This window comes from Lutjanus erythropterus, chromosome 1, assembly GCF_056507025.1.
Source record: "Lutjanus erythropterus isolate fLutEry1 chromosome 1, fLutEry1.hap2, whole genome shotgun sequence".
NCBI lineage: Eukaryota > Metazoa > Chordata > Actinopteri > Lutjaniformes > Lutjanidae > Lutjanus > Lutjanus erythropterus.
This window is the reverse complement of record NC_139317.1, coordinates 46000516-46025466: the sequence shown is the minus strand read 5'-3', so window position 1 is coordinate 46025466 and position 24951 is coordinate 46000516. Positions and strand designations below refer to the sequence as shown.

At 39.2% G+C, this 24951-nt stretch overlaps 1 protein-coding gene across 4 annotated transcripts in view; it reads right to left on the bottom strand.

Annotated features, from left to right (window-relative positions):
* Positions 1 to 2683: 2683 nt before the first annotated feature.
* il16 (interleukin 16) overlaps positions 2684 to 24951 on the bottom strand; it is a 68224-nt gene continuing 45956 nt past the window's right edge. The window contains exons 18-26 of one of the 4 annotated variants that reach the window (XM_084722297.1): positions 24530 to 24688; positions 18315 to 18393; positions 15390 to 16540; positions 11704 to 11837; positions 11302 to 11470; positions 6650 to 6751; positions 5842 to 6073; positions 3481 to 3612; positions 2684 to 2865 (exon numbers count right to left, since the gene is read on the bottom strand). In XM_084722297.1, coding sequence (XP_084578423.1) covers positions 2699 to 2865; positions 3481 to 3612; positions 5842 to 6073; positions 6650 to 6751; positions 11302 to 11470; positions 11704 to 11837; positions 15390 to 16540; positions 18315 to 18393; positions 24530 to 24688 — 2325 coding nt within the window. In that variant the 3' untranslated portion in view covers positions 2684 to 2698. The remainder of the gene's footprint in view (positions 2866 to 3480; positions 3613 to 5841; positions 6074 to 6649; positions 6752 to 11301; positions 11471 to 11703; positions 11838 to 15389; positions 16541 to 18314; positions 18394 to 24529; positions 24689 to 24951) is intronic. The other 3 variants (XM_084722305.1, XM_084722314.1, XM_084722320.1) reach the window with 3 other exon arrangements.

The following is a 24951-nucleotide window of genomic DNA, read 5'->3' as shown; positions in this document are numbered from 1 at the left end:
AAATGCCCCTGATGTTACGTCATACTGAGCGACTGAGGGGAAGAAGAACTACTAATGAAACGCAGCGTCTGTAACATTCCAGTTGAGTAAAATGGCAGGAGGGTCAAACTCAAAGCTATAAAGTCAACCAAAGTGCAATAAACAGTTTGACCTTCTGATTCCACACACGTACAGTACCACTGCTCAGAAAAATAGACCTTTACTCTGATATATAGAATTCTCTTCTTTTACATGTGAACAGGTTTGTTTTTTCTGACCATTATAGACTAATGTGAAGGAACACAAGTGTCACAGGGATAGTGATCAAGTGTTTCATTCATTAATAACTAATTGTATAACAAAAATAGGCACTCATAACTTTGTTTACAAGTTAATTAATAAACCAATAAATAAACTAAATTACAAAGTAATTTATTATTTGATATTTTAATGGGCAATAAAATGAGGAATTATAAAAAGAATTTAAAAATGCAATATTAATCCATCCAGCCACTTTAGATGCAGCCAGGGTGATCAGGCATCCCAAATTACAGGACAGTCCCAAATTAACTGCAGTTGCCTTGAATTAGGAATCCTGTCCTTTTTGTCCCAAAAATGAACCTTTATATTAACAGCTAATATCAAGAACACATGAACTGGTGAAAATATTCTGACTAAATCTCTTATAGACGCTGTAATTCCTGCTTGTAGTTATTCAAAATGTCCTGTTTACTGTAAAACAAACTAACAAAAAAATGTAAGTTTTGAATGAAACTTAAACTTAATTAAACTAAAGTTTTGCCAGCCTATAATCTAGTTGAGATAATTTACTTTTCTTCTTTAGATAAACTTGAATCTGAGTTTTTGGAACCCCCGATAATTTGTAGTTCCTGGTTTTTTGAGTTTCTAAAACTCAAAGATTCAAGTTTATCTAAAAAAGAAAAGTAAATTATCTCAACAAAAGATCAGTAGTTGGTAAAACGTTTTCGAAACTTCAGAATTTGAGTTGGGGTCAAAATTCAAAAATCCACTGATGTTTTTTTTTACTGATTTTGTTTTTACTAATTATGTCAGAGTATTACTGATGTGTTTTTCTTGTGTATTGCACTGATCAGGCTGATTATTGTTGATGTCATTCAGTTTAAACCAGATGATGGAGAGTTCAGCCGCCTCTGTGGGAAGAGTTTGTGATAAGAAACACATTTAAGAAAATGTGTTTCAGCTCTGACATCTTAATCACAGAACATTTTCAAATGAAAATCCATCATTTATTTCTGAATTAATTCATGTATTTTTAAATGATACTGACTTATTGAACTATTTATTGATGGATTCATATTTCATTTGTAAATTCCTTTGTATTGCCCATTAAAATATTAATGAATTACTTTGTAATTTAGTGATTTTTAGGATCGATTAATGAACTAATTTGTAAACAAATTTATTAATGCTTATTTTTATTGTACAATTAATTATTTCTTAATGAAAAACTGTGTTACTATTTCTGTGAGACTGAGTTTGGTCCTCCACAGACTAAACACACAGGAGCGTTAAGACACCTGATGAACATCTGTACCTCCGACACACAGCTGTAATCAGCCCAGCAGCACAGATGTGTTGTACTGGGGTGTGTGTTGGTCTGCACAGGTTACTGTGTCGTTCTCCTGTAGTTCTTCCCTTCTCCTTCAGTTTGTGCAAATGTCTGACCTGAATCAGACCGAGCCGATCTGTAGACATAAACACTGATTTATATTATAAGGCAGCTGTTAAAATGATCTGAGACCTCCTGCATCACATCAGCTCAAATCATCTCAGGCTTTAATGAAATATCAAGCGGATCACATGACCTGACTTGTAGCTTGTTAGGTGCTGTGATGGATAGAGTTGAAAAATGCTCAGTGGATGAGAGCAGCCCATCCGGATACTTTTAAATCCCTTTTTGTGTGAAAACAACCGCTCTAATTGAAATAGTAGTCAATACACATTCAGAGGTCTTTGGTCAGAGGATTTGGGCTCCTAATAACTAAACGGCAACATGGTTTTAATATTTGTTGCATTTAAACTGCCAGTCAGGTGAGGGTATTTTGTTAAGACACTTTATTTTGTTGCTTTAGTACTGTTAAACCAAACTCCATTCTAAAAACAGGTTTTTTATAATAAAGCTATATTTTAGCACAGTAAAAACTTCAATTACAGCATCACTGAGACTCATTTTGATCTACAGATACAATCAGCACATCATTTACTCAGTAACATCATTAACTAACTTGTGAAAAAGTGTTTGCCACAGACACACACACTGATTGGCATGCTTGCACAGTGCTTATTTTCACCCAAAGGGGGTCGTGTGACGTGACACGTGGCTGCTCTCATCCATGTGAGCTTTGTTTACGAATATCTTTGGCCTAAATCTGCTGATACCAATTTTTTAAATAGTGTTTTTTTAATTGAAATTTTACTGCCTGTTACTTAGCCGTAGTTTTTGCTAGTTTTTGCTCCTTCTTTTGGGTGAACTAATTGTAAACTTTTATATCTGATCAGAAATGTGATATAAAAATAATAGAACTTTATTCAGAAGTGATGTGGGCTACACTGATTGGCTGTTACCTGATTACTATGATACTGTTAATAAAAGCACCAACATCAGTGTTGGTGAAGTGCTACTGTTCATCTGTGTGCAGCTCCCAGCAGTCTGTCTGTCTGTCCATCTGTCCGTCTATCACTCCGCCCCCCCAGGCCTCCTCTTGATCACCGCTGTGATTGGTCCTTCAGGTAAAGCCTTGATCATGTTCCAGGCTTCAAAGCGGGTCATGTCCTGCAGACTGACTCCCTGCACCTGCAGCAGCTCGTCTCCGTGCTGCAGACCGCACTGCTCCGCTGCTCCACCTGACACACACACACACACACACACAAACACACACACACACACACACACACACACACACACACACTTGTTTTCACTATTTTTTTAACGAGAAATCTGCAATACATTTACTGTAGTAAATCATAAAATGACCATGATATGCCATCCGAGATTACAGAAACAAATTGAAATACTCGCTTCACTGACAACAATGATACAGCCGAGGTTCACCCTTTGAAATTTCTATTCCGTGCCAGAACAACTGTTTTTGTTTGCCTGTTTCACTTTAATCAGAGTTCACATTAATGCTGAATTATTGCCAAATGAGTAAGTGTCTGTTAATGAGTCATAAGAAAACATCAATAATCTTGTAGAAGGCGTAGATGCTTATAACGGTTAAAATGAGAAACATGTTATTGGAGTTTGGCAGGCAGTGAGGCAGGCAGCTACTGAAACCATTCTCAGTTTTGAAAATAACTGCACTTCAGAAATTAATCACATCCTGTACTCCTTGAAGAAAATCAAGGTATTTGAATTCTTCCTCCTTTCTCTGACAACATTTGTTCACTGTACATCTGTAAACACTCACTGTAATTTTAATGAAATCAAACAGTAAAGTGTCATGATGATGATTGTACCTTTAAAGATCCTGTTGATGACTAAAGGTTTGTCTCCATGGATGGATCCTTTTCCTCCCTCCAGAGTGAACCCGACTCCTGCTGCTCCCTTCTCCAGCTCCACACTCATCGGAGCTCCCTGCTCCTCCGCTGCTACACACAACAGTCAACAATTAACACAAAGTGACAAATGCAGAATGGACATACCTCCATGATACAGAAAAAAACTTCACAAGTTTAATCCATGCATGTACTTCACTGTGCTGCAAACTCATTGTTCCGTATCAATATCATCATGACAAAGAATAACCGTAACATTATTTATAGGTCAATATATTAATATTATATCAATATTTAAGTGAGAAACAAACAAACAAAAATAAAATAAAAAATTAATGTCAATAAGTCATAACATCATCACAATAATAATATTAATAATAATTATCAAAACAATAACAAAAACCATAACACAGATAATAAGAAATGAAAACCTTAAAAGTTAAGATATTATATTGTGTTATTTATCACATAGTGCAAAATGTGAACCTTTTTTTAGACTAGTTTCATCAATTTATACAATTTATACTATTTTTTATAGCTGTATCCATAAGGGTTATAGATGATTCAATGGAATGAAATTAAAGTAAAATAAAAACAAAACTTCACTACAACTTAAAGTATTAATGCTTGCAATAAAATCAGAGTACAAACTGGAAAATAGATAAAAATCCAAAATTAAAAGAAAGGAAATAAAAGTGGAGGTCAGAGAGGGGAGTATAAAGGGTTAGGGTTAGTTTGATCTTGTATAAGATTTTGTAAGATTTTGATGAAATAGTGCCTCAAAAACCTCAAACAAATCCGCAAAAATGTCCAAAATATGTGGGTATGGTGCAGTGGTGGCTGGTCAATAGAGGGCGCCGCCCCACCTCTCCCCATGTGTTGTTAAAAATGTTTTAAGATGTCTAAAGTTACAGGTAGGTCATGTGTTTTCGGCTTGGGGCGCAATTTTTTGGCCCATTTACTCTCGCTATAAGTTGTACATGAACAGTTCAATCCTCTCAATACAAGAGACAGGAGGTTGATGAGGCGCACAGAAGCTGCGACCTCAGCATTCAAAACCTTACTAAAAGTATGTAAACATTATTAGCTGTTATCAGTATGAAAAGTAAAAGTAACCACTGTGCAGTAAAATACTTCCTGTCAGTAACTAGTAACTGTACCTGTCAGGTAAATGTAGTGGAGTAAAAAAGTTAAGTACAATTATAAAGTAATATAATATGGATGTAATTTGAAATTGGACTTAGGTAAAGTACTTGAGTAAATGTACTTAGTTACATTCCCTCACTGCAGATGATAGAAGCTGAATGTGTGGTGTTGGTCTGTTACAAACTTTTAAATAGTTATAAAAGTGTGTGATACACCTTAAAATATGTATTTTATAAGAACCTGTCAAAGACATTTAACCACAGAGTCTCTGAGACATTTACATCTCTCAGAGAGAATTTATGGACAAAAAGTCAATTTTAAGCTACAAGATGGCAATTTTTAACTATTTTTTAATTTATTATTAAATCTTGTTATTGTCTAATAGGTTTTAGTGTGTTTATAATTTTCTTCCATTGTCTGAAAGTTTGTGGTATCAGATTTCTTTCATACTTATTGAGGTACTTTTTGCTGACTTTAGTCTTTCATCATAAATTGTAAAATAAAATATAATTATTATAAAGGATTTGCACAAATTGAAGTACCTTAACTTACCTTAACTAAGTAAGTTCCATTAGTTTATAAAACATGTTCATTTAGTTCTGCAAGTACAAATAAAGGTCCTTTTCATATATTAAAATACACTGGTGTGATACATTACGATGTTTTTCTGATTTTTGCTATGGCCCCCCTGGAGAAAAATTTACCAGCCACCACTGGTATGGTGGTCAATTTGTGTAGCACAATTATCCCAACATTTACTCAAGTTTAAACCATTGTAGCCACAATTTCTGGTGTCTGAAACAATCTCACCTTCCATTTGAATTCCCTCCATGTATTTGAGTTGGTTACTAGATGTGCTTCAGTGCATATGTCTCAAGGTCCTCAGTTGAAAATATCTAAAGAAGTCTGAACTGTTGAAATGATTTAAGGCTGTCGTCACTATGGAGTTAGTGTAGATTATTTCTCTAAAATCTGCATCTAAATGGGAGGGTGTGAAACTGTTTATAAATCCAGGTTTAGTTAGTGCTGATATTGTTTCAGGACATCCAGATGATTTTCCTCTAAAGGTTTTAGTCTGGTCCAGTCACCTAAAACCATGTTTTGGAAGAGCTTTGGAAACCTGGAGAGGCTCAAACCCTCCAGGACTACACCCGTGTGTGTTGTTGTGTGACTCACCTGCAGGGTGGGACTCTTCGCTCCTGCAGGCTCCTCCCTCTCTGCCCTCCTCCTCTGCTCTCTTGCTGATGACCACCACGGCCAGCTTCGGACTGCGGGCCTGACGCAGAGCGGCGGTGGCGTCAGCGTGCGTGACGCCGCGCAGCGTTTGTCCGTTTATGGACAGCACCTCGTCCCCTTTCTGAATGGTGCCCTCCTGAGCTACCAGACCGCTGGGAAACACTTTGTGGACCTGGACAGAGGACAGGCAGTGTCACACAGAGACGGAGCTTCAGACAGTGTCAGCTACAGAGTTGACTAAATGTTTTTTCATTTCACAGCATAGTCATAGTGAACAGCCATTTTATCTTTTAAAGTTCTCTTAATGTTATTCAAAATACACATTTTTAAACCATAATTCTTATTTAGCTTTGATTTAGAAGGACTACAGAGTTGATATGTTATGGTTGAGACACATCAAGAGTTGAGGAAAATCTTTAACAAGTTTAAAGGGCCGACATTTTCACGAAAAATTTATTTTAAAACAAAGATGATTATAATAGCACATTTTTATACCTATATTATCAGTAGGTGTTGTTAGTTTTAGATTTTGAAGGCTCTTAACTCATTTTTAAATTGTCTGAAGTTGTGAATTCTTGTCTGGGACAAGGCTGTTTTCTGGCACAGAGCAGGTTTAGGAATTCAGAAAATAAAGCAAACCAAAACATTTCATAAATGACATGTATTTTATACATTTATATACGGTACACTTATAAAGAATACATTTTCACCCCAAAATATCTATGTGAATGTGTAGAGAGCTGCTTACTGTTGTAGCTTTGTTCTCCAGGTCAGAACCTCCAGCGATGCTGAAGCCCAGCCCCGCCCCCTCGTCTTTATGCAGGATCACTACATGGATGTCCACCAGTTGCTGTGGAGAAACAGGCAGAGTAACAACTGCAGGGTATTTACTTTGAATATGCGTACCAAATGTCACGGCAGTTGATCCAACTGTTGAGATATTTCACACAAAAACACAAACACGAACATCACGGTGGCAGCAGAGAACAAGCCAGGGGACCATAGTAGTAGGAGTCATTGTCTAACCTGGTTGATTCCATCAAGCATGGTACATCTGCACCACTGATCAGAACCGTGACGTTTTCCCCACCTGATTATGTTTACTTGCTCAGATTTAGCTTTTTGTGCTTCTACCATGGAGCACGAGGAAAATACAGAAATCCTCTGTGGGAACATCTGCAGACAGCCAAGTCTGTTCTTACCCACCTCAGTGTGTTGATGGATGTGATCTTAAAGTGGATGCGCAAGCCAGGAAGTTTTCAATTAGCATATAGAAAGGCCCTAATAAATCCATATGAGGGCAGCTGACTGAAGTGTGGTGTGTAAACCACAAAAAAACAAGCTACTGACATTTAAGGGCTGATGTTAAACTCAGAAAAAAGAAGAACAGAAAGGAAAGGAAGAGATGAACTTTCTGAACAGGAGGAGCGGATTGAAGCATCACTGCAGAGGTTCTGAGGTCATGGGAACAGTGGATTAATCTGCTCTGCCGTGCAGAGGTTTGTAATACTTTGGTGTTAATGGAGAACTTTAGGACGTCCTTGGTGCCTGCAGCTGTCCGTGAGCACATCTGTTTGGGAGTAATCCAGCTTTAATGCCGGTTTAACAGCAGACTGGAACATGTCAGACTAATCACCAAACTCTGAAAGCAGTGAGTATTTACACGAGGTGGATTAAATCATTTAGACTCTGATCTAAGTTGAGGCTCCAGAGTGGCACACAGGTAAACATTGAAAATGATTAAATGAATAAATAGTTTTAGAACATTTCTCTTCTGTGTTTTCATAAAGTAAATTAAGTTTTCTTCATGATTATAAATATTTCAGTTACCTTTGTCCACACTGGCTTACGTGTGGTCTGGGTCACTCAGAAATTTTGTTCTTACCTAAGAACAAACAGGAAATATGAAAGTATTGATGAATGCCACAAACGTTTTCAATTGTTCGCACGCAAAATTTAAGGTGGGCTTCAGCAGGAAGGGTTGGGCAGTACCATAAAATCTGTTGTCAGTCCAATACCAAGTTAAAGCAGGGCCAGAATCACCAATATCAATACTGATATTTTTTATTATTAAAGGAGTGTATATACTCATGTAGGGCAGTAACATATGTCTTAATTTACCACTATTCTACTTCTGAATATATTAGCAATTTTTTAATTATTATATATTAGCAAATTTGCCAAACATGAGACATTTTTTTTCTTTGTTAGTTACTTAATCACATGGATGTTTAAACAAACAGTTTATAATAATAAATAAAGAAATGTTATATGCATGAACATGACAGCAGCAGAAATATAAATATTGCAGCTCTAACAAGTATGTTCATGTTCCCAGGATTTCATCTACCATGTGATGGATCCATGTGTCATGCAGTTGTGCTGTTTCTGGTTGTATCAGTAGCATCGATACTTTGGGGATTAATCCACCCACTTCCACAAGCAACAAGTGCATCAATGTGCACAGTGCAGCCAAACATGAGTGTGTGTAGGCTTGTGTATGTGAGAGAAAGAGAGAGACGTGTCTTTAATGAAGAGTTATTTGTTTTTCTTGTCTTCCCACTGCTGTGGGCGGAAAAGAGAACACTGACAGCTTCTCTGCTCCCAGCAGCAGGATCAGACCCTTGGAGAGCGTTGCAGCGCTGAGTCCTAATAATTGTGCGACTATAATGCATAAAGTCAGAGCTCGGGTTGTGTTCGGGTCGTTGGACGGTGCAGATTAGCTGTCATAATGGATCTGGTGCAACCTGACATGCCTGGCAGAACCATCTGGGGAAATCGTTTGTTTTGGAAAAGGGCAGGCACTTTCAAACAAAACACTTGGCAGGTGATCGGATGATCTATCTGTCTGTCTTGGGCTACCTTCAACCAATCAGATCAAACTCCATGGAGAAAAGCCTTCAATGCTGTTCTTTGCTCTTCTTTCAATGAAGAAATACTCTCCACTGATATAAGTGATGCTATCACAGTAGCTACGCTAACCTCTTCAGGAGCCGCCATTGTTTGTTTGTCTGTCATCACACCTAAAACCACGGCCACAGCTGCCAGGAGTCCCTCCTAGGACGCTGATTTGCTGCGAAACATTTGGTGCGGAAACAAACTGAGAACTTGAAGCCTGGCTAGACAGATTCTGGTCTGGTGGGTGCAAAAACCCTGACCTGTGCATCAGTACTGTACTAAATTTCATGGCAATTCATGTAAAAGTTGCTGAGATTATCAGTCTGGACCAGAGTGCGAGGACTGACTGATCAACAGACTGACACTGCCATCCCCAGAGCCATGCTGCTAGCATAGCATACCAGACCATCTGCTGACTGTCTGAGTCTAAACCAGATTAGATTTTGTTGCACTAGGTATAAATCTAAAAGCTAAAGGGAACACTGATGGTTAACAGTTTAACATGTAAAAACCTTTGTGGGAGTGTGAGGGGTTGCTATACATAGAAGACAGTGCTCTGATCTTTAAACTGAGGCACCTTGTGTTCTCAGATCTTCTCTATCCACAGAAGGATCAGTGTGTGTTTAACACACAGCAGATGTTGAGCACATGATTTCTCTCAGATGGCCACATATTTGAGTTGTAACTGAGATTTCCATCCGAGCAGGAGACGTGTAGAGTTTCCCTCGGGCCACACACACACACACGCACGCTCACACACACACACACACACAGACCAAAACATGGGCCCCAAACACACCAATTACAAGACCTGCGTGCCAGTTAACATTATTCAGATGTATCATAAAGGCACACAGGCCTTTGTAGTTTGCAATCACAGACAGCTGTGCAGTATCTTAAATCAAATACAAGAACACTGCAAAATATGTAATATATGCAAAATATACAACATAAAAGTTTACAGTAATATTATTTTATTATATTGACAAATCCCCCACAGCTTCATAAGATACGTGACTTTGTCTTCAACCACCGAGGGCAGATTTACACCCACACACTCAGCAATCATTATGTTCTCTCAAAAGTCACCCTAAGAAACTCTAGGAAGCCTTTTGTGGCAGAAAGAGATAAGACTTTTAAAGGAATAGTTCACTGTTAAATAAAAATGTTCAGACTGAAATCAATTTCAGATACAGAGCCAAGCTAACAACGGGAATTGAGGACAAACAGCTGGCCTGGCTCTGTTCAGACTTAACTTATATGTTCGTGTTAGCTTACTTAAAAGTAAAAAAATATAGATATATTAATTGCGTCAATGAGAACTCTAAACCTACCTGTAGTACAGTTTATCCGTCTAGATAGTTTTGGTGTGAGTTGAAGACTTTTGGAGATATCAGTCAAAGAGATGTCTGCCTTCTCTCCAGTACATTTGGCTCACTTTGAAAAACTCAACAATCTCTTGCAAGAACCACTCCTATGTGCAGATGTGTTCTTAAGTGGTTTATATGAGTGATTTTGTTGAACTTGATGCATTCATCAGGTACGAATGCAAATCACGAGGTCCAGACCTGTTGTATGTGTGCAGTCAGTCTGCTGGTATCCTAGTCTTGCATAAACAGGCCTCTCCCCACAGCGTTGGAGAAAGGTTTGATTCCAACACATTCTGCTATAAGGGAAAAATGGCCCTGCCTTGTTTGCATGTCTTTAAACCAATCACAAACATCTTGGGTGGTGCTAACCAGGTGCATCTGGTGAGTCAGACCACTGTTATTCAAACCAAAGTTTTGACTGTTTGAAGAAAATTTACATTTGGAAAATAAATTACACTTCATAAATATGTCATCATCATTAATTCAATGATGTATTATTGCCTGCTGTCAGGTGTGTTGGATGTTGACTGTCACTGTCCAGGTGAACATCCTCCATTATAGTCATTATAATTCCAATGCAACGTCACCCACTATGACATTTATTCTGTCCTCCATCTCTGTGATGGACACTTCACCTTGACCCCCTCCTCCCTCACTGCCAGTCATCCTTGGCCTTGCTGAGGCGAGACTTTTTTTTTAAGGTCAATTTCATATTGAGCTATTTCTTCTTTATTTCAAAGACAGTCTGATCTTCACGTCATTAACAGCACTCACTTTTCCTGTTTCTTTGCTTTAGCAGGTCTTTTAATTCCACTGCTGAAGACAAATGACAGATTTTCTCTGAAAGCAGGATGCCAAACTCTTGTAAAGTTCTTCAAATATATATTTTGCACTTTGAGAACAACAAGTTGAGACCCATTTAGTCCCATTATATTGGAAGAGAAGGCAGCCAATATCTGTGAAACTCTTCAACTCACACCAAAACTATCCAGATGGATAAACAGCACTACAGGTCAGGGGGAAAATATGTATTTTGAATTTGGGGTGAACTGTCTTTTTTACCTCATCTCCATGAGTTTTAGTACTCAGTGAAACTGGATTTTATCAGGTGAAAGTCTGCAAGGTTTTTTACCTTTAGTGTGTCTTCATCCAGAGCTTTGACTTCCTGGATCATCCTCTGTATTTCCTGTGAGGGGATGGCTGAGATGACAGACTGAACGCAGGCGGAGGTGACTGCTGCTGCCTCGTCCTGACCTCCCCCCTCCCCTCGCTCGATGGTACATTCCCTCAGCGTGGCCAAGCTGGGGTTAAAAAGACCAAACACATCATGTAAAGTCAGTTAGCACCTCTGAGCTGTGTGCGTGCCAGCAGAATGCAATGTGCTGTAATTAACATCAATAAAAACTCGCCACTTCTTCTCTGATAAAACAGGAAGTCTTTTTTTTTCAACCTGAACCCACTTCCTTCTGAATATAAAACAGGCACAGTACGCCTTCTGTTCATGTGCACCCAAACCTCTGTGCAGAAGTCTTACCTGACAGAGAATCCCCTGTCGCTGCTCTCCTGAGCAGACTCACACTCCTGTGGGTTTGTAAGATCCTCTGCAGAGGCGTCCTGCAGGCCAGTGCCGGGGTATGTGGGTAAAGAACGCATCAACGCTTGTGAAACCTGGAACAAAGACAAAATACATTGAAATGGAATAAGATGCAATTAAAATCTAGTTAGTCTTGCACCAAATAGTGTGGGGAGGCTGCAAAGACAATCAGATTAGAAATCAAAATGTAATAAAAACAATAATATTTGTAGATAAGTGATAAAAGATAAGAAAGTGATAAAATATGATATTGCACCCATTCTTGAGGATTTGGACAACTTATGTCCTACTAAAAACAACTTAAAAAATGATTGAACCCATGTTTTTTGTGAAAATTTATTCTTTAAGGATTTATATGTATGCAAATTTATTAAACATTTTGGTTTGCTTTAATTTTTTTAATTCCTAAACTTGCTCTGTGCCAGGAAACAGCCTTGCCCCAGAGAATAATTCACAACTTCAAACTATTTAAAAATGTGGTAAAAGCCTTCAAGATCTAAAACTAAAAACAGCTACTGATAACATTAGTATAAAAATGTGCAGTTATAATCATTTTTATGAAAATATTGGCCCTTTAAAGTTGTGTCCCAGATTGCTGTCAATTCTGTCAGATTTTTTTAAAGCCTTCAAAAAGTAAAACTAGCAATGTGTATTGATAGCATAGGTGTAAAATGTGTATGAATATTGTCATATTTGTTTTAAAAATCTTTTTTTTTTTTTTTATGAAAATGTTGGCCCTTTAAAGTTGTATCATGGACTTCCAAAGATTTCAACAAAAACATGATTTAATCAGGCACAAAAAGGGTCAGCTATACCCTAAGGACCCCTGTGTCACTTCCTGGTTTAAAAAAGGTGTGAATACTGCTCAAGAACTGGTGAACTTTCTATTTTTAGACAAATTCATTCAATAATATTTCTATCAGATGTGTCTCAACCATAACATGTCAACTCTGTAGTCCTCCTAAATCAAAGCTAAATAAGAATTATGGTTTAAAAATGTGTATTTTGATTAACACTAAGAGAACTCTGAGACACTTTAAAAAATAAAATGGCTGCTCACTATAACTATGTTGTGAAATGAAAAAATATATCATTTAATAAAATCTGTAGTCACTAGGACGTTGTCCCACTACAGGGTTTAATAGCCAAGAGTTTGATCTTTTTACATATATTTTCCAGCGTAATTCGAGAGTAAAAATCAAAATGTCCCAGGTCTCAGAAATGACTGATAGATGTACACATAACAGCAAAACATGCTGAGACAAAGAACATTATTAAAACATAGGAAGGTAAATGAATTGCAAAAAATAGTTGATAAAGGACAAAGTCATAGTGTGAGAAATATTCACTTCAATAAGGGATCATTCTGGTTTATTGTAACTTTGAATCTTGCTTACAAGTTTTGGTTATTTCAGTTATTTCTATCAGTAAATTTAACACTGTTCACACTGACCTGAAGTTAACTGTCAAATGCTGATATCTGGGAAAAAGACAACTGATAGTCAAGAATTACGAGAAGCAGTCAGATGATCAGACAGGTTGGAAAGAAACCCAAATGTAAGCCAAACATACAGTGTCGTGCAAGTTCACACTTTAAAAGCTCAGTTCACACAGATTAAAATGAACTAGTTCACGTTCATCGTTCACATTTTTAAATTGTGAACTAGTTAAATGAACTAGTTCATGTTCATTTCTTGTATTTTTTTTTTTTATCTAGGAGGTTGGTGTCTTTATAATGATGTCATACTCTATACTTATTAACAGCAATTCACAACAATTTGAGACTGTTTTACACTACAGCAAACATGAACACCTGTTCACTGTTGAAATTTCCAACTGGGAACCCGAAATTTCGACTTTACAGTACAAATTGAATGCCCCAAAATACATAATAAGAGCAGGGACATGAGGAGGGAGACCAGACAGAGGATCACGTCATTATCTCTCTCAGCAGTGAAGGTTGCTCACGTTCATGATCCGTTCACTTCACCGTCCACCAAAAATATGAGCATGTTCAATGAATGCTTTGAGTGTGTTTATACCCAACACTGCAAACACTGGAGGAGACATTAAGATAACTGCTTAAAGGGAAAATTCTACAATTTTTAGGTGGATGTCCACTCAGTGTTTGATGGTAAATGAAGTCAGTTGAAGCAATAAATTCAGTGTGTGCTACATTGCAGCTGTGCTGGCAGGATCTACATGCACCAGGATGCAATGTGCACAAGCTTATGATGCCCATCACCCTTTCTTCACTAGTCTGTAGCTATTACTTTGTTGACCAAAACACAACCTTTGGTGACAAAAATACTCATCTAGCATGTCCCCTGCCTAATGACAGAGGAGACCAGAAATCAAAGCTGAAACAGCCTTTAGTTCTTCTTTTACACCAACTACATCACTGTACTATACTATACTGTACTATATCAAGTTTGAAACATGTCAAATTGTGCAGTGAATACCTTGTGACTCAAAGTTCACACAGTGTATAGAACTATAATGATGCACACACATAGTTTTCCTGTGCCATATCAACACTCACACCCAACCTGTCAAATTTGGCAGCTTGGTGTTTGACCCTACGTTTCAAACTGTGACACTGTAGGTACACTTCTAGCACCAGTGTTGCATATGCAGGGCTCTGCAGTCAAGACAGCCATAATAAATAGCCTATGTAATGTCAGGGTAGACTTTCAAAACAGAGGCACAAAAAGTACCTGTTAGGTTCAGGAAGAGATCATGGTTTTAGTTAAAATGTTACTGAGGTTTGTGTATATATCTGTTAAAGAATTTCAGTGTCCTTCAGTGGCACGCTTACTATGCAGACTCTGAGTGTCTGGAACAACAGCTTTTGTGACACTGACATCGTTGCTTATGTGATGTAGCGTCCTCCTGTCAAGTGTTCTGATGATACATGACTCTGCATGATGTGAGACAAACTGTAAAAAACTATCTATTGTATTGTTTCTATTGTATCTTGACGTGGTCAAATAAACCCATGATAAGGCCAACATCCAATGTCATCTGTATTGTCGCAGCCCTATGTTGCACCTTAATAGAAGTAAATATTAAGCTCTGGTTTCATAGGGGACACAAACCACAGTTTCCTGGGTAAAAGGCCTGTGTTTGTTTGACTCATCCATCTACTCCACCTCCTATATATGTGGACACTTTATACTATGTCTCTTGACTTTGATAGCACATTAAAACATAGGCCTAACACTAGAGGTACGCTTCCAGAAATTATGCTACAAGGGTTCCCACAGTGTCATAATTTGAAGGGACACTGACCACGCTGCTGTATTTGATGCACTGGGAGCGAGAACTGGCTCGCAATAAAGGGTTTTAAAATGTATAATAATATTATGGGTGTGCTTACCTCCAAATAAAGTGGTAAAGATAATCTGGATATATTGTTTCTGTAGCTTGTTTACAACTGTATGATTGACTGCTTGTGTTTCTTGACCCATCAGAATTTGTTACAGCAGTGTTGTCATGTTCCCAGATCTCAGTGCTTTGGTGAAGTGATGGTCAAAACTACTAAATTAAGACCCATGTTATAATAAACTGGAGTTTCTCTTTCATTAACATTCATGAGACAAATGAAGAACATTACCATACGTTACCTGGTTACTGAAGGCAAGGATTCTCCCTAAACTCTCTCCTTCCAGGCCTCTCAGGGGTTGACTGTCCGTAGGTGATGCAGCACTCATAGTTGTGCTCACAGGCATTCCTTGGTTCTGTTCTCCATCCCTGTCCATCCCCTCTGCAGGACTTTTCCCTTCAGCTTGACTGGATCTCACAGATGTCACAGGAGGAGGGACCTCGGACTCTGTGGACCTGCTGAGATCCTCTCTGTTCAACTCAGACTCCTGTTTGGATGGTGAGTCTTGGACTGAATCGTGTATCACTGAGTCCAGATCAGTGCCAATGGTGTCAGAAGGTGCGGGACATGTAGGGGACTGGACGGGGGGAGGTTCTTCTTCAGAGGACTTGGCTGTTGTTTGACTACAAGCTTCAGAGGTGGAGGAAGGGACAGCAGAGGGTGTAGCAGACACCATTTCCCTGACAGATGCAGACTGGTTTGTCTGGATCTCTTTGGGGATCTCATCTTTGCCCTTCCCATGATCCACATGTGAGGTGGGGTGACTCCTGGACTCCTTCTCCACCAGAGGAAGGGAGGTGGAAGGGGCCACTGGCCTCCTGTTGCTCCCCTTCTCCGGACCCTCTGGACTGGAGAATGTCTCAAACGAGTGGATCTTCTGTTTGATGGACAGGTTGGCTCCGGATGAGGCTGAACGGACTCCAAAGTTTCTGTTGAAGCCCACCGTGGACCGCTGGTTTCCTGGGTTATCTTGCTTCTTCTGGTCCTCGTCCCGAATCTTCCTCAGACTCTGACGAAACCAGGCAGGCTTGGGGGCCACCGGAGGCCCCTTCTTCGCTCCTGGAGGAGATTCAGATGTGTTTTCAGGGGGCATGTCAGACGGGGGATCTGAAGGGGCCTCCATGGCTGTGCCGTTGAGCTCAGGGGCATTTTCTTCGTCACTCATAGCTGCTGGCTGGCTGTGGACTTTCGGAGGCTGTGTCCTGTCTGTAGCGGGGTGGTGGTGGTGATGACTGTTGTGATGGTGGTGGATCTCAGGCAGCTCTTCGGGGGAGCTGTCTGAGAGGCGAACCCAGGGATCCTGATGCTGCTCTTGGGTATGTGAGTCGATACGGGCCTGTCTCCTCAGAGCTCCTCTCTTCGGCTGAAAGCAGAGCACAGCTGATGGATCACCTGTAACACAACACAGAGGAGAGGAGACCAATCAGATATGTATTTCATAGAACATACTCATAAACAGATATAACTGCATTCACACTGTGAACCACATGATGGGTGGAACAGTCACCATGCAGGCCTCTGCCAGTGTTAGTGCTATTATCATGACAGCGTTATGAAGTCAAAGATTCTTCAATTCAAAAAAATCTTTTTGATAACACTTTATATTAAGGTGCTCATAATAAGCGTTACATAGGTAATAAGGCCCTTAAAGGATGCTTATTAACATTACTATGTGTTAATAAGACTATATAAGTATTGATAATAGCATATTAAATATGTTTATTGTGAAATTACAACACATTTATAAGCACTTGTGAGAAATTTAACAGTTCATAGGCTCTTAAGAATGTTAATAAAAGCCCTATGATATTCTTATAATTGTTTATAACACCATTACAAACACATTTGTTTAACTTCTGTAGTATGTCATTATTAAACCTTCCCTAAGCTTTTGTTGTTGCTTTATTAAGATTTCTACATAATGTATTATGCATTCATTAGCAGTTAACCAAGACCTTACGAACAGTTAACTATACATTTTAAAGATGCCTATATATAAGAGTGAACAGGGCTTAGTAAGGTTATTAATTATTTCTAATGCACTTGTTAAGGATTAAAAAAAATTAAATAAATAAATAGTTAACTGCTAACAAATGTATAACAAAATATGGATACATTTTATTATCTTTTTATTAACTAGTGCTTATTAAAGGTGCTCCAAGTTTTACATACCATTTTATTTCATGCATTTAAACACATTTACACCAAACTAGCAAAACCCAAATGGGGTGTAACAAAACAAGACTGTAGTTGCGTTACAAAATGTTATGTCTCAATATACAGTATGCAAAATGCAATATGTAAAAATTACCAAGATGTTTTACTACATTCAGTTGTATTTTGTAGTATGCAAAGCAAGCATGCTTTTCTGGCTAACTCTCCGAAGGCAGCTTATTTGTCACATTGTCTGACCCACAGAGAGGTTTGTTTGGCCTTTGCAGTTCCAGGAAAAATAATGTTGCAGCCAAGTTTGCATACTGTATGCGACATACTTTGTAAGTGCAGCCGCAATATGTAGTTCCTGGTGTGAATAGCCAAAAAGCTGCCATGTGCCTATTGTCACCTGGGTGAAGACACTGTTGCACACTGTTGGGTGTGGTGTCTAAATTTGTCAAGCCAACCATTTTTTTTTTTTATTCAGGAAAAGTTCTCTAAGAGGAAGTTTCTGTTTTGCAGAAACACCCTGATCATCATATGCCTGGTACACAACAGTCTGGTCTGCTGGCCAGTTGCTGCTCCATCGGAGCGGTCGGGGTTATAGTCCTTGCTTAAGGACACCTCAGTGGTGGTGATGAGGGAGGGGCAAATGCTGCCTTTCACTTTCCCCACCCAGATTTATCCTGCTGGTTGTCACAAGCAGTCACTAGCTTCTCTAACCTTTAGGTCATAACTGCCACAGTTGGTCATCATCATATAATTTAGGATCATTTCAAGTGAAGTTAAAAGTACTGCATTAACTATTTGTGCTTTTGCTCAAAGATCCCTGATAACTTTGGTGTAACTGGTGATCATCAACATTGCTGCAGGCCCAGCTGAACTCCATCCTGATTGAATTTTATCCACTGACCACCACACAGCAGTCTCACATTATTGAATTAACTGCACAATTAATCAGCTAATTCTGAAGTTGCATTCAGGTTCTTAGATGTCAGGTAATAGCACCTACCTGTGTATAGTCTGTCCTCGGTGCAGGCTGCAGTGTCTTTGCTCCCCTGTGACTCTTCTCTTATTCGTTCTCCTTCCTGCTACACAAACAGGAAGTGTTGTGTCACAGCAGCTTCTCTACCAGCGACCACAGAGAGGTGCAATCATGAACCCTGCTTCCGTTCAGACACTCGTCCACAACGCTGCTTACATTCAGTCAGTAACAGGCCCGTAATCTCAGCAGCAACAAGTGTGAAGCAGGAGTTGAATTGGGATTTGTGAGGAAGGAGGGCACATTTATTTAATAAAGTCAAAGAAAAAGAGCCCGCATTCTACATCTGTTGGTCAGTGTAAGACAGTGTCTGTAAGCAGATGTTTCAAGGCAAACGTGGCAAATCTAACACTGGAGGAGACGGAGCTGTGGTTTGACGATTTGGACGTCAGGAGGCAGAGCTCATGTGCAAATCGGAAGTTGATAGTACAACTGAACAATTAATCGAAAATTTATCAAAATCACAATATGACCTACAGCCATTTTCAAATCGAAGGGGGCACAAAAATGTGTTAAATGCAAAATGTGTGTCAAACTACCATTTTAAATTAAATCATGCTGCAGAAATGTCCTGGCCTACACATATTTTTACAGACTTGCAGATCCTTGCAAAAATTACACCATAATGTTTTTTTTTTAGATTATTTTATGTGCTTTTTGCCTTTATTTGACAGGGACAGCTGAAGAGGAGACCAGAAAGAGGGTAGAGAGAGGAGATGGCACACAGCAAAGGGCTGCAGGCAGGAGTCAAACCAGCGGCAGCTGAAGAGGACTGACAGCCTCAGCACAGGGGACGGATGCTCAACCAACTGAGCTGCAGGTACGCCCCCATAATGATAAGTTTTAAATGAATATGAGGATAATTATGTAAAAATCTGCATTCCTTCTAATACTGCAAATCATATCGCAATTGGAATATCAGTCAATATAATTGCAATTAGTTATTTTTTTTATTTATATATATTTTTTAATATATTTTTCAGCCCTAATCAATAGTTCCCAACTTCCAATCTAAATACGTGCATGCGCTTGGGAAAATGTGGACGCCTGTGGCAAACTGATGTTTGTACAGCAAGTCTGTAAACTTCACAATCATCTACAGCAGGTGATTTATCAGAGTAGTTTATCACGTTTCACAACATAAAAAGTAGTAAAATAAGTAAAAACTGATTTATAAAAGGTCATTCAGCTTGCTGCTTGTGTGTGTGCTGCTGTATTGTTGTGACGTCAGAGATGACATCAAGATTTATCCAGCCAGAGTTTCCAACGTGAATGAGCATTCCATTGCACTTCTCCATGTACAAGTACGATGGATTGCAGCATCAGCTCTGGTGGGCTCCATCCCTGTTTAACACATTTAACACATATGTGCACACAACATGCACTGCCTGCATGACATGTACACAAGCACACACATGCACAGATTCATGAAAAGCATGCATAATAATTATGCATTTGCACTTTTTATTCATTCTAACACCTGAATAAGTTTTCAAGGCCACTTATACACAAGCAGACATATACACTTACACTACATGACTAAAAGTATGTGTACAGCTGAACATTACACTCCAGCCCAGCAATCCCTAGAAATCACAGTCATATCAGATGATTCTGCAGCACACAATATACATCCGGTGCCAACGTTCAGTGCCACACAGGAAGTAGTGTGTCTGTTTTGCAGCAAAGTTAAGTAAAGAGATCAGAATCAGTTTTTCTTTTAATAGACTAAAACTCTTTATCTACACACAGCAGCTGCCATGCTGCATCAAGGAACTGTAGAGACAAGGAACTGTAAAATCCTTGGCATTTAATGTTGAAATACATCAATGAGTATAATTCAAGGTGCTGCAGAAGCATCCTGACCGGCTGAAAATCAGCTCCAGAGGAAAATTACACTAAAGTAAATGGATAGCACTGTCCAGATACTTTTGGTCACTGAGGGTGCATACAAAAAGAAAAACTAGGAAGGAACAATGAAGACACAACTGATTTATGTACAGTGGTCCTCATATTTTGGATGAACTATTTTCTATTAAAGGACCAGTGTGAAGGATTCAGTGGCATCTAGCGCTAAGGTTGCAGTTTACAAACAACTGAATACACCTTACAGACTCCATGGAGGAGGACCCACTCCCTCTGCTGATATAAGGGGCTCATTCTAAGAAGACCTTGACTGGTCTTGGATGTTTGGGGCTGATGGCGATACTGATATTAGGGAGTAAATAAATGTTAATATCAATATATCTGTTGATATTCTTTATATAGAATATAATATACAGCATATAGAATATATATAAACATATATTTTTCTACAATGATGCCTCAAAAGTGGTTGACACTTGTAACAAAGATGTCCAAAATATCATCAGGGCACTGAAACAGTCAACTTTCTCCAATATTTCTCAATAATTATAAATAAAAAAAACACAAATAGAGCAAAGTATTGGCCCTTTATTGAACCTGGATTAAGAAAAAGGATCAAATATACATAAAATGCTTCCTATAAAGTTAACACATAAACACAATCTGCATTTTGTTTTGTTAAAAAAATTAAGTTTTCATATCTGTGCATATGAGACAACATAGACACTGATCAGGCATAACATTATGACCACTGACAGGTGAAGTGAATAACACTCTCTTCACTCTCTCTTATCTCTTCATCATGGCACCTGTTAGTGGGTGGGATATATTAGGCAGCAAGTGAGCATTTTGTCCTCAAACTTGATGTGTTAGAAGCAGGAAAAATGGGCAAGAGTTTGACAAGGGCCAAATTGTGATGGCTAGATGACTGGGTCAGAACATCTCCAAAACTGCAGCTCTTGTGGAGTGTTCCTGGTCTGCAGTGGTCAGTATCTAAATTGACCCATCAGTATAAACAGTGGTCCATGGAAGGAACAGCGGTGAACAGGCGACAAGGTCATGGGCGGTCAAGGTTCACTGATACACATGGGGAGCGAAGGCTGGCCCGTGTGGTCTGATCCAACAGATGAGCTACTGTTGCTCAAATTGCTGAAGAAATTAATGCTGGTTCTGATAGAAAGGTGTCAGAATACACAGTCCATCACAGTTTGTTGTGTATGGAGCTGCATAGCTGCAGACCAGTCAGGGTGTCCATGCTGAACCCTGTGCACCGCTGAAAGCACCAACAATGAGCATGTGAGCATCAGAACTGGACCACAGAGCGATGGAAGAAGGAGGCCTGGTCTGATGAATCATATTTTCTTTTACATCACATGGATGGCTGGGTGTGTGTGCGTCGCACATGGCACCAGAATGCACCATGGGAAGAAGGCAAGCTGACGGAGGCAGTAGGCGTTTCTAAATACCAAGTACGCCAAGTTCGGATTTACGGACTTGGCAGTTCGGACTTAGCAAGTTCGATCTGGGAGTACAGTCTCTCGAGGACGGGAGGACACAGGACGGTCATTCTGCTATTGGGACAGTAGCGTACTTGATGATGTCACCATCTCAGCTCATCCTGGCTTACCCACTTCCAGTTATTTTCACCATTAATGTATATTTGAAATAAAACAAAATATGATATAAAACACAACCCTGTATCTTTTGGTTTAAATGTGCGGAAAACGAATTATATCTCGTTTTATTACTATAGAGACATCAGAGCCAGCGGCCAATTTCAAAAGGTCATGCCAGGATAAGGCTGTTTTAGCGGGGTAACATGTATGCTATCAGCCCGGTCATCTTGCTAGCCGGTGAGGTATGCTGGCCGTCCCGTTAGCAGGACGACACATCTCCGAAAACGTCGGAGCAAATTTTAAACTATGTGCTATCGTGATGAATCGACCACAGATTTGAAGTTTTAATGTCTACATTCTCGCATAAAATAATCTTAAAATTGCATTCCATGGTACTAAAACAGTAGTATTTCGACACTTGTAACTTAAAGTTGTGGGTCCTCTCCTCTGCCATTGTTGCTACGAAATGCATTCTGGGATACGTGGCTGCCCCAAGTCCACACAAGTCACCACCCGATGCATCCTCGATAAAACGGGCGGGGCAAGAACACATCCGGGTATTTGACTGTACTTGGCGAGATGCAGACTTTTGAATTGGAACAGTACTTGGACTGAGACTGATGACGTTTCTCAAGAACACAAGAACACAAGAACAGAGAAGAACGCATATTGAGAAACGGCTAGTGTGATGCTTTGGTCAATGTTCTGCTGGGAAACCTTGGGTCCTGCCATCCATGTAGATGTTACTTTGACACATACCACCTACCTAAGCATTGTTGCAGACCATGTACACCCTTTCATGGAAACGGTATTCCCTGATGGTTGTGGCCTCTTTCAGCAGGATAATGCACCGTGCCACAAAGCAAAAAATGTTTCAGGAATGGTTTGAGGAGCACAACAACAAGTCTGAGGTGTTGACTTGGCCTCCAGATTCCCCAGATCTCAATCTAATCTAGCATCTGTGGGATGTGCTGGACAAACAAGTCCGATCCATGGAGGCCCCACCTCACAACTTACAGGACTTAAAGGATCTGCTGCTAACATCTTGATGTCAGATACCACAGCACACCTTCAGGGGTCTAGTGGAGTCCATGCCTCGACAGGTCAGGGCTGTTTTGTCAGCAAAAGGGTAACCAACACAATATTAAGCAGGTGGTCATAATGTTATGCCTGATCAGTGTATGCCAATACTGATATAGACCAAAATAGATGCAATAGGTAAATACTGGTCTGATATATCAGTCAACCAACATATCAGCAGGCTCCAATTCTAAGATAAAGAAAATAAAATGATTCTTACTTTCAGGTGATTCTAAACTAATGTAAACATATTTATAAATATTATATTCCATTTCTGACATATTCTGACAACAGAGCCTCCTAAATCTTACACACCGGTTCCTTAATACATTGTTTATAAGAGTTTGTACATTCATTAAAATGATTGCCCCATTCTCTGTAATGTCTCTGACTAGAGTGACAGCTTTATGTTGGATTCATAAAAAGCCATACGTGTTCAGCATGCTGTCATCAGCAAAACACTGAAGCCACATCACATCACATACATTCCTTAAGAGTAACCTGAGGATGTTTCGCAGGGCTTTGTAAATACTGCTGAAGAACTGCAGGCGGTGAAGGAGAAGAAGATTAGTACAGTGAGGGAAACATGATTAGTACGAGCAGAAACACTGAGAAAGACAGTCGTCTCTTCTGATGCTTCATAAATGGAACTCAGAGTGGAAGTGAAAAACACTGTGATGCACACAGAGGTGACAGCTTCTGTGGTCTCACAAACACTTTCAGCATCCTTATATGGGCACTGAACTCAGGCACTGTGTGATAAAAACAAATTAGGCACTGAGAAGCATCACCCAGATACAGTCTCTGACAAATACACTGTTGTCATGGTTAATGTCATGTTGTCATAACACAGACATTGACAGGTTATATCGTCTTGGTTAATGTCAGGTTGTCATAACAAATCATTTGACAGGTTATGTTGTCTTGCTTAATGTCAAGTTATCATAATGAAGACATTATTGTGTTGGTTAATGTCACATTGTCATAACAAAGACATTAACCAGTAATGGTATCTTGGTTAATGTCAAGTTATCATAACAAAGTATTTGACAGTTTTTGTTGTCTTGGTTAATGTCAAGTTGTGATAGCAAGAAATCTCAAACAATGTCAACTTTGCATTAAAAATTAAAAAACTGATTACCTCGTGCTCATGACAGGTGTTATGTCATGGTTACTATGATGTTATGTCAGTCTAATGCAGACCCCTTCAAATTAAATGTTAGGGGTTACATTATTTATCTGCATTATCTGCATATGCAGTAAGAATGAGTATCTGCATTAAATTTAGGACCAAAGATTGTTAAAGTAAATACCAGGGTTCTTATCAAATATAATTTAAAATGTAGTTATACACCAGCAGAAGGTGCTAGTTGCTAGTTAGCAAACATGGCTGAAAACAATCAGATGAAGTCAAATGTCAGTTTACCAGCGTACCTTCAAATTCTATACTTGTGTAGTCAAAGGTCATAAATATAAATGTATTATAGAAAATAGAATAAAGGCTTTTTGAAGAAGTGTTCACCAAGCACTAGCTGGTCAACAGAAGAGAACCATTTTTAAAGCTTCTTTAACTTAATAATTCCCTCTGTTGTTGAGCAGTTGTGTTCAGAGTGATGTATGTACCTGGCAGCTGGTGTGTGATGACGAGGGCTCCAGTCCTTCATCATCTCGAACTGGGGATCCTCTACTGGAGCCACTGGAGTCCCCATTATAACCCTCCTCACTGGTCACATCCTGAGGCCAGCAGTACCGACGTGGAGCAGCTCTCACCCTGCAGGTGGACTACACACACACACATTTTATCACTACACTTTACAGATGATACAATAATATACAAAGTAATGGTAAAGTTCAAGTGTCTGGCTAACAGCAGTTCACGTTCACTGGCATGTGTCCCATGAGCCACGCGACTGGAGAAACCTTTAGGGTTAAGAGTGAACAGTTTAATGTCAGGAAGTCAGATGTCCGTTATCTTAATTGTTGTATACACCAAACTTGGTATGAACTTGTGACTCTAAACTCTTCCTCTGTGCCATTTGAAGTGA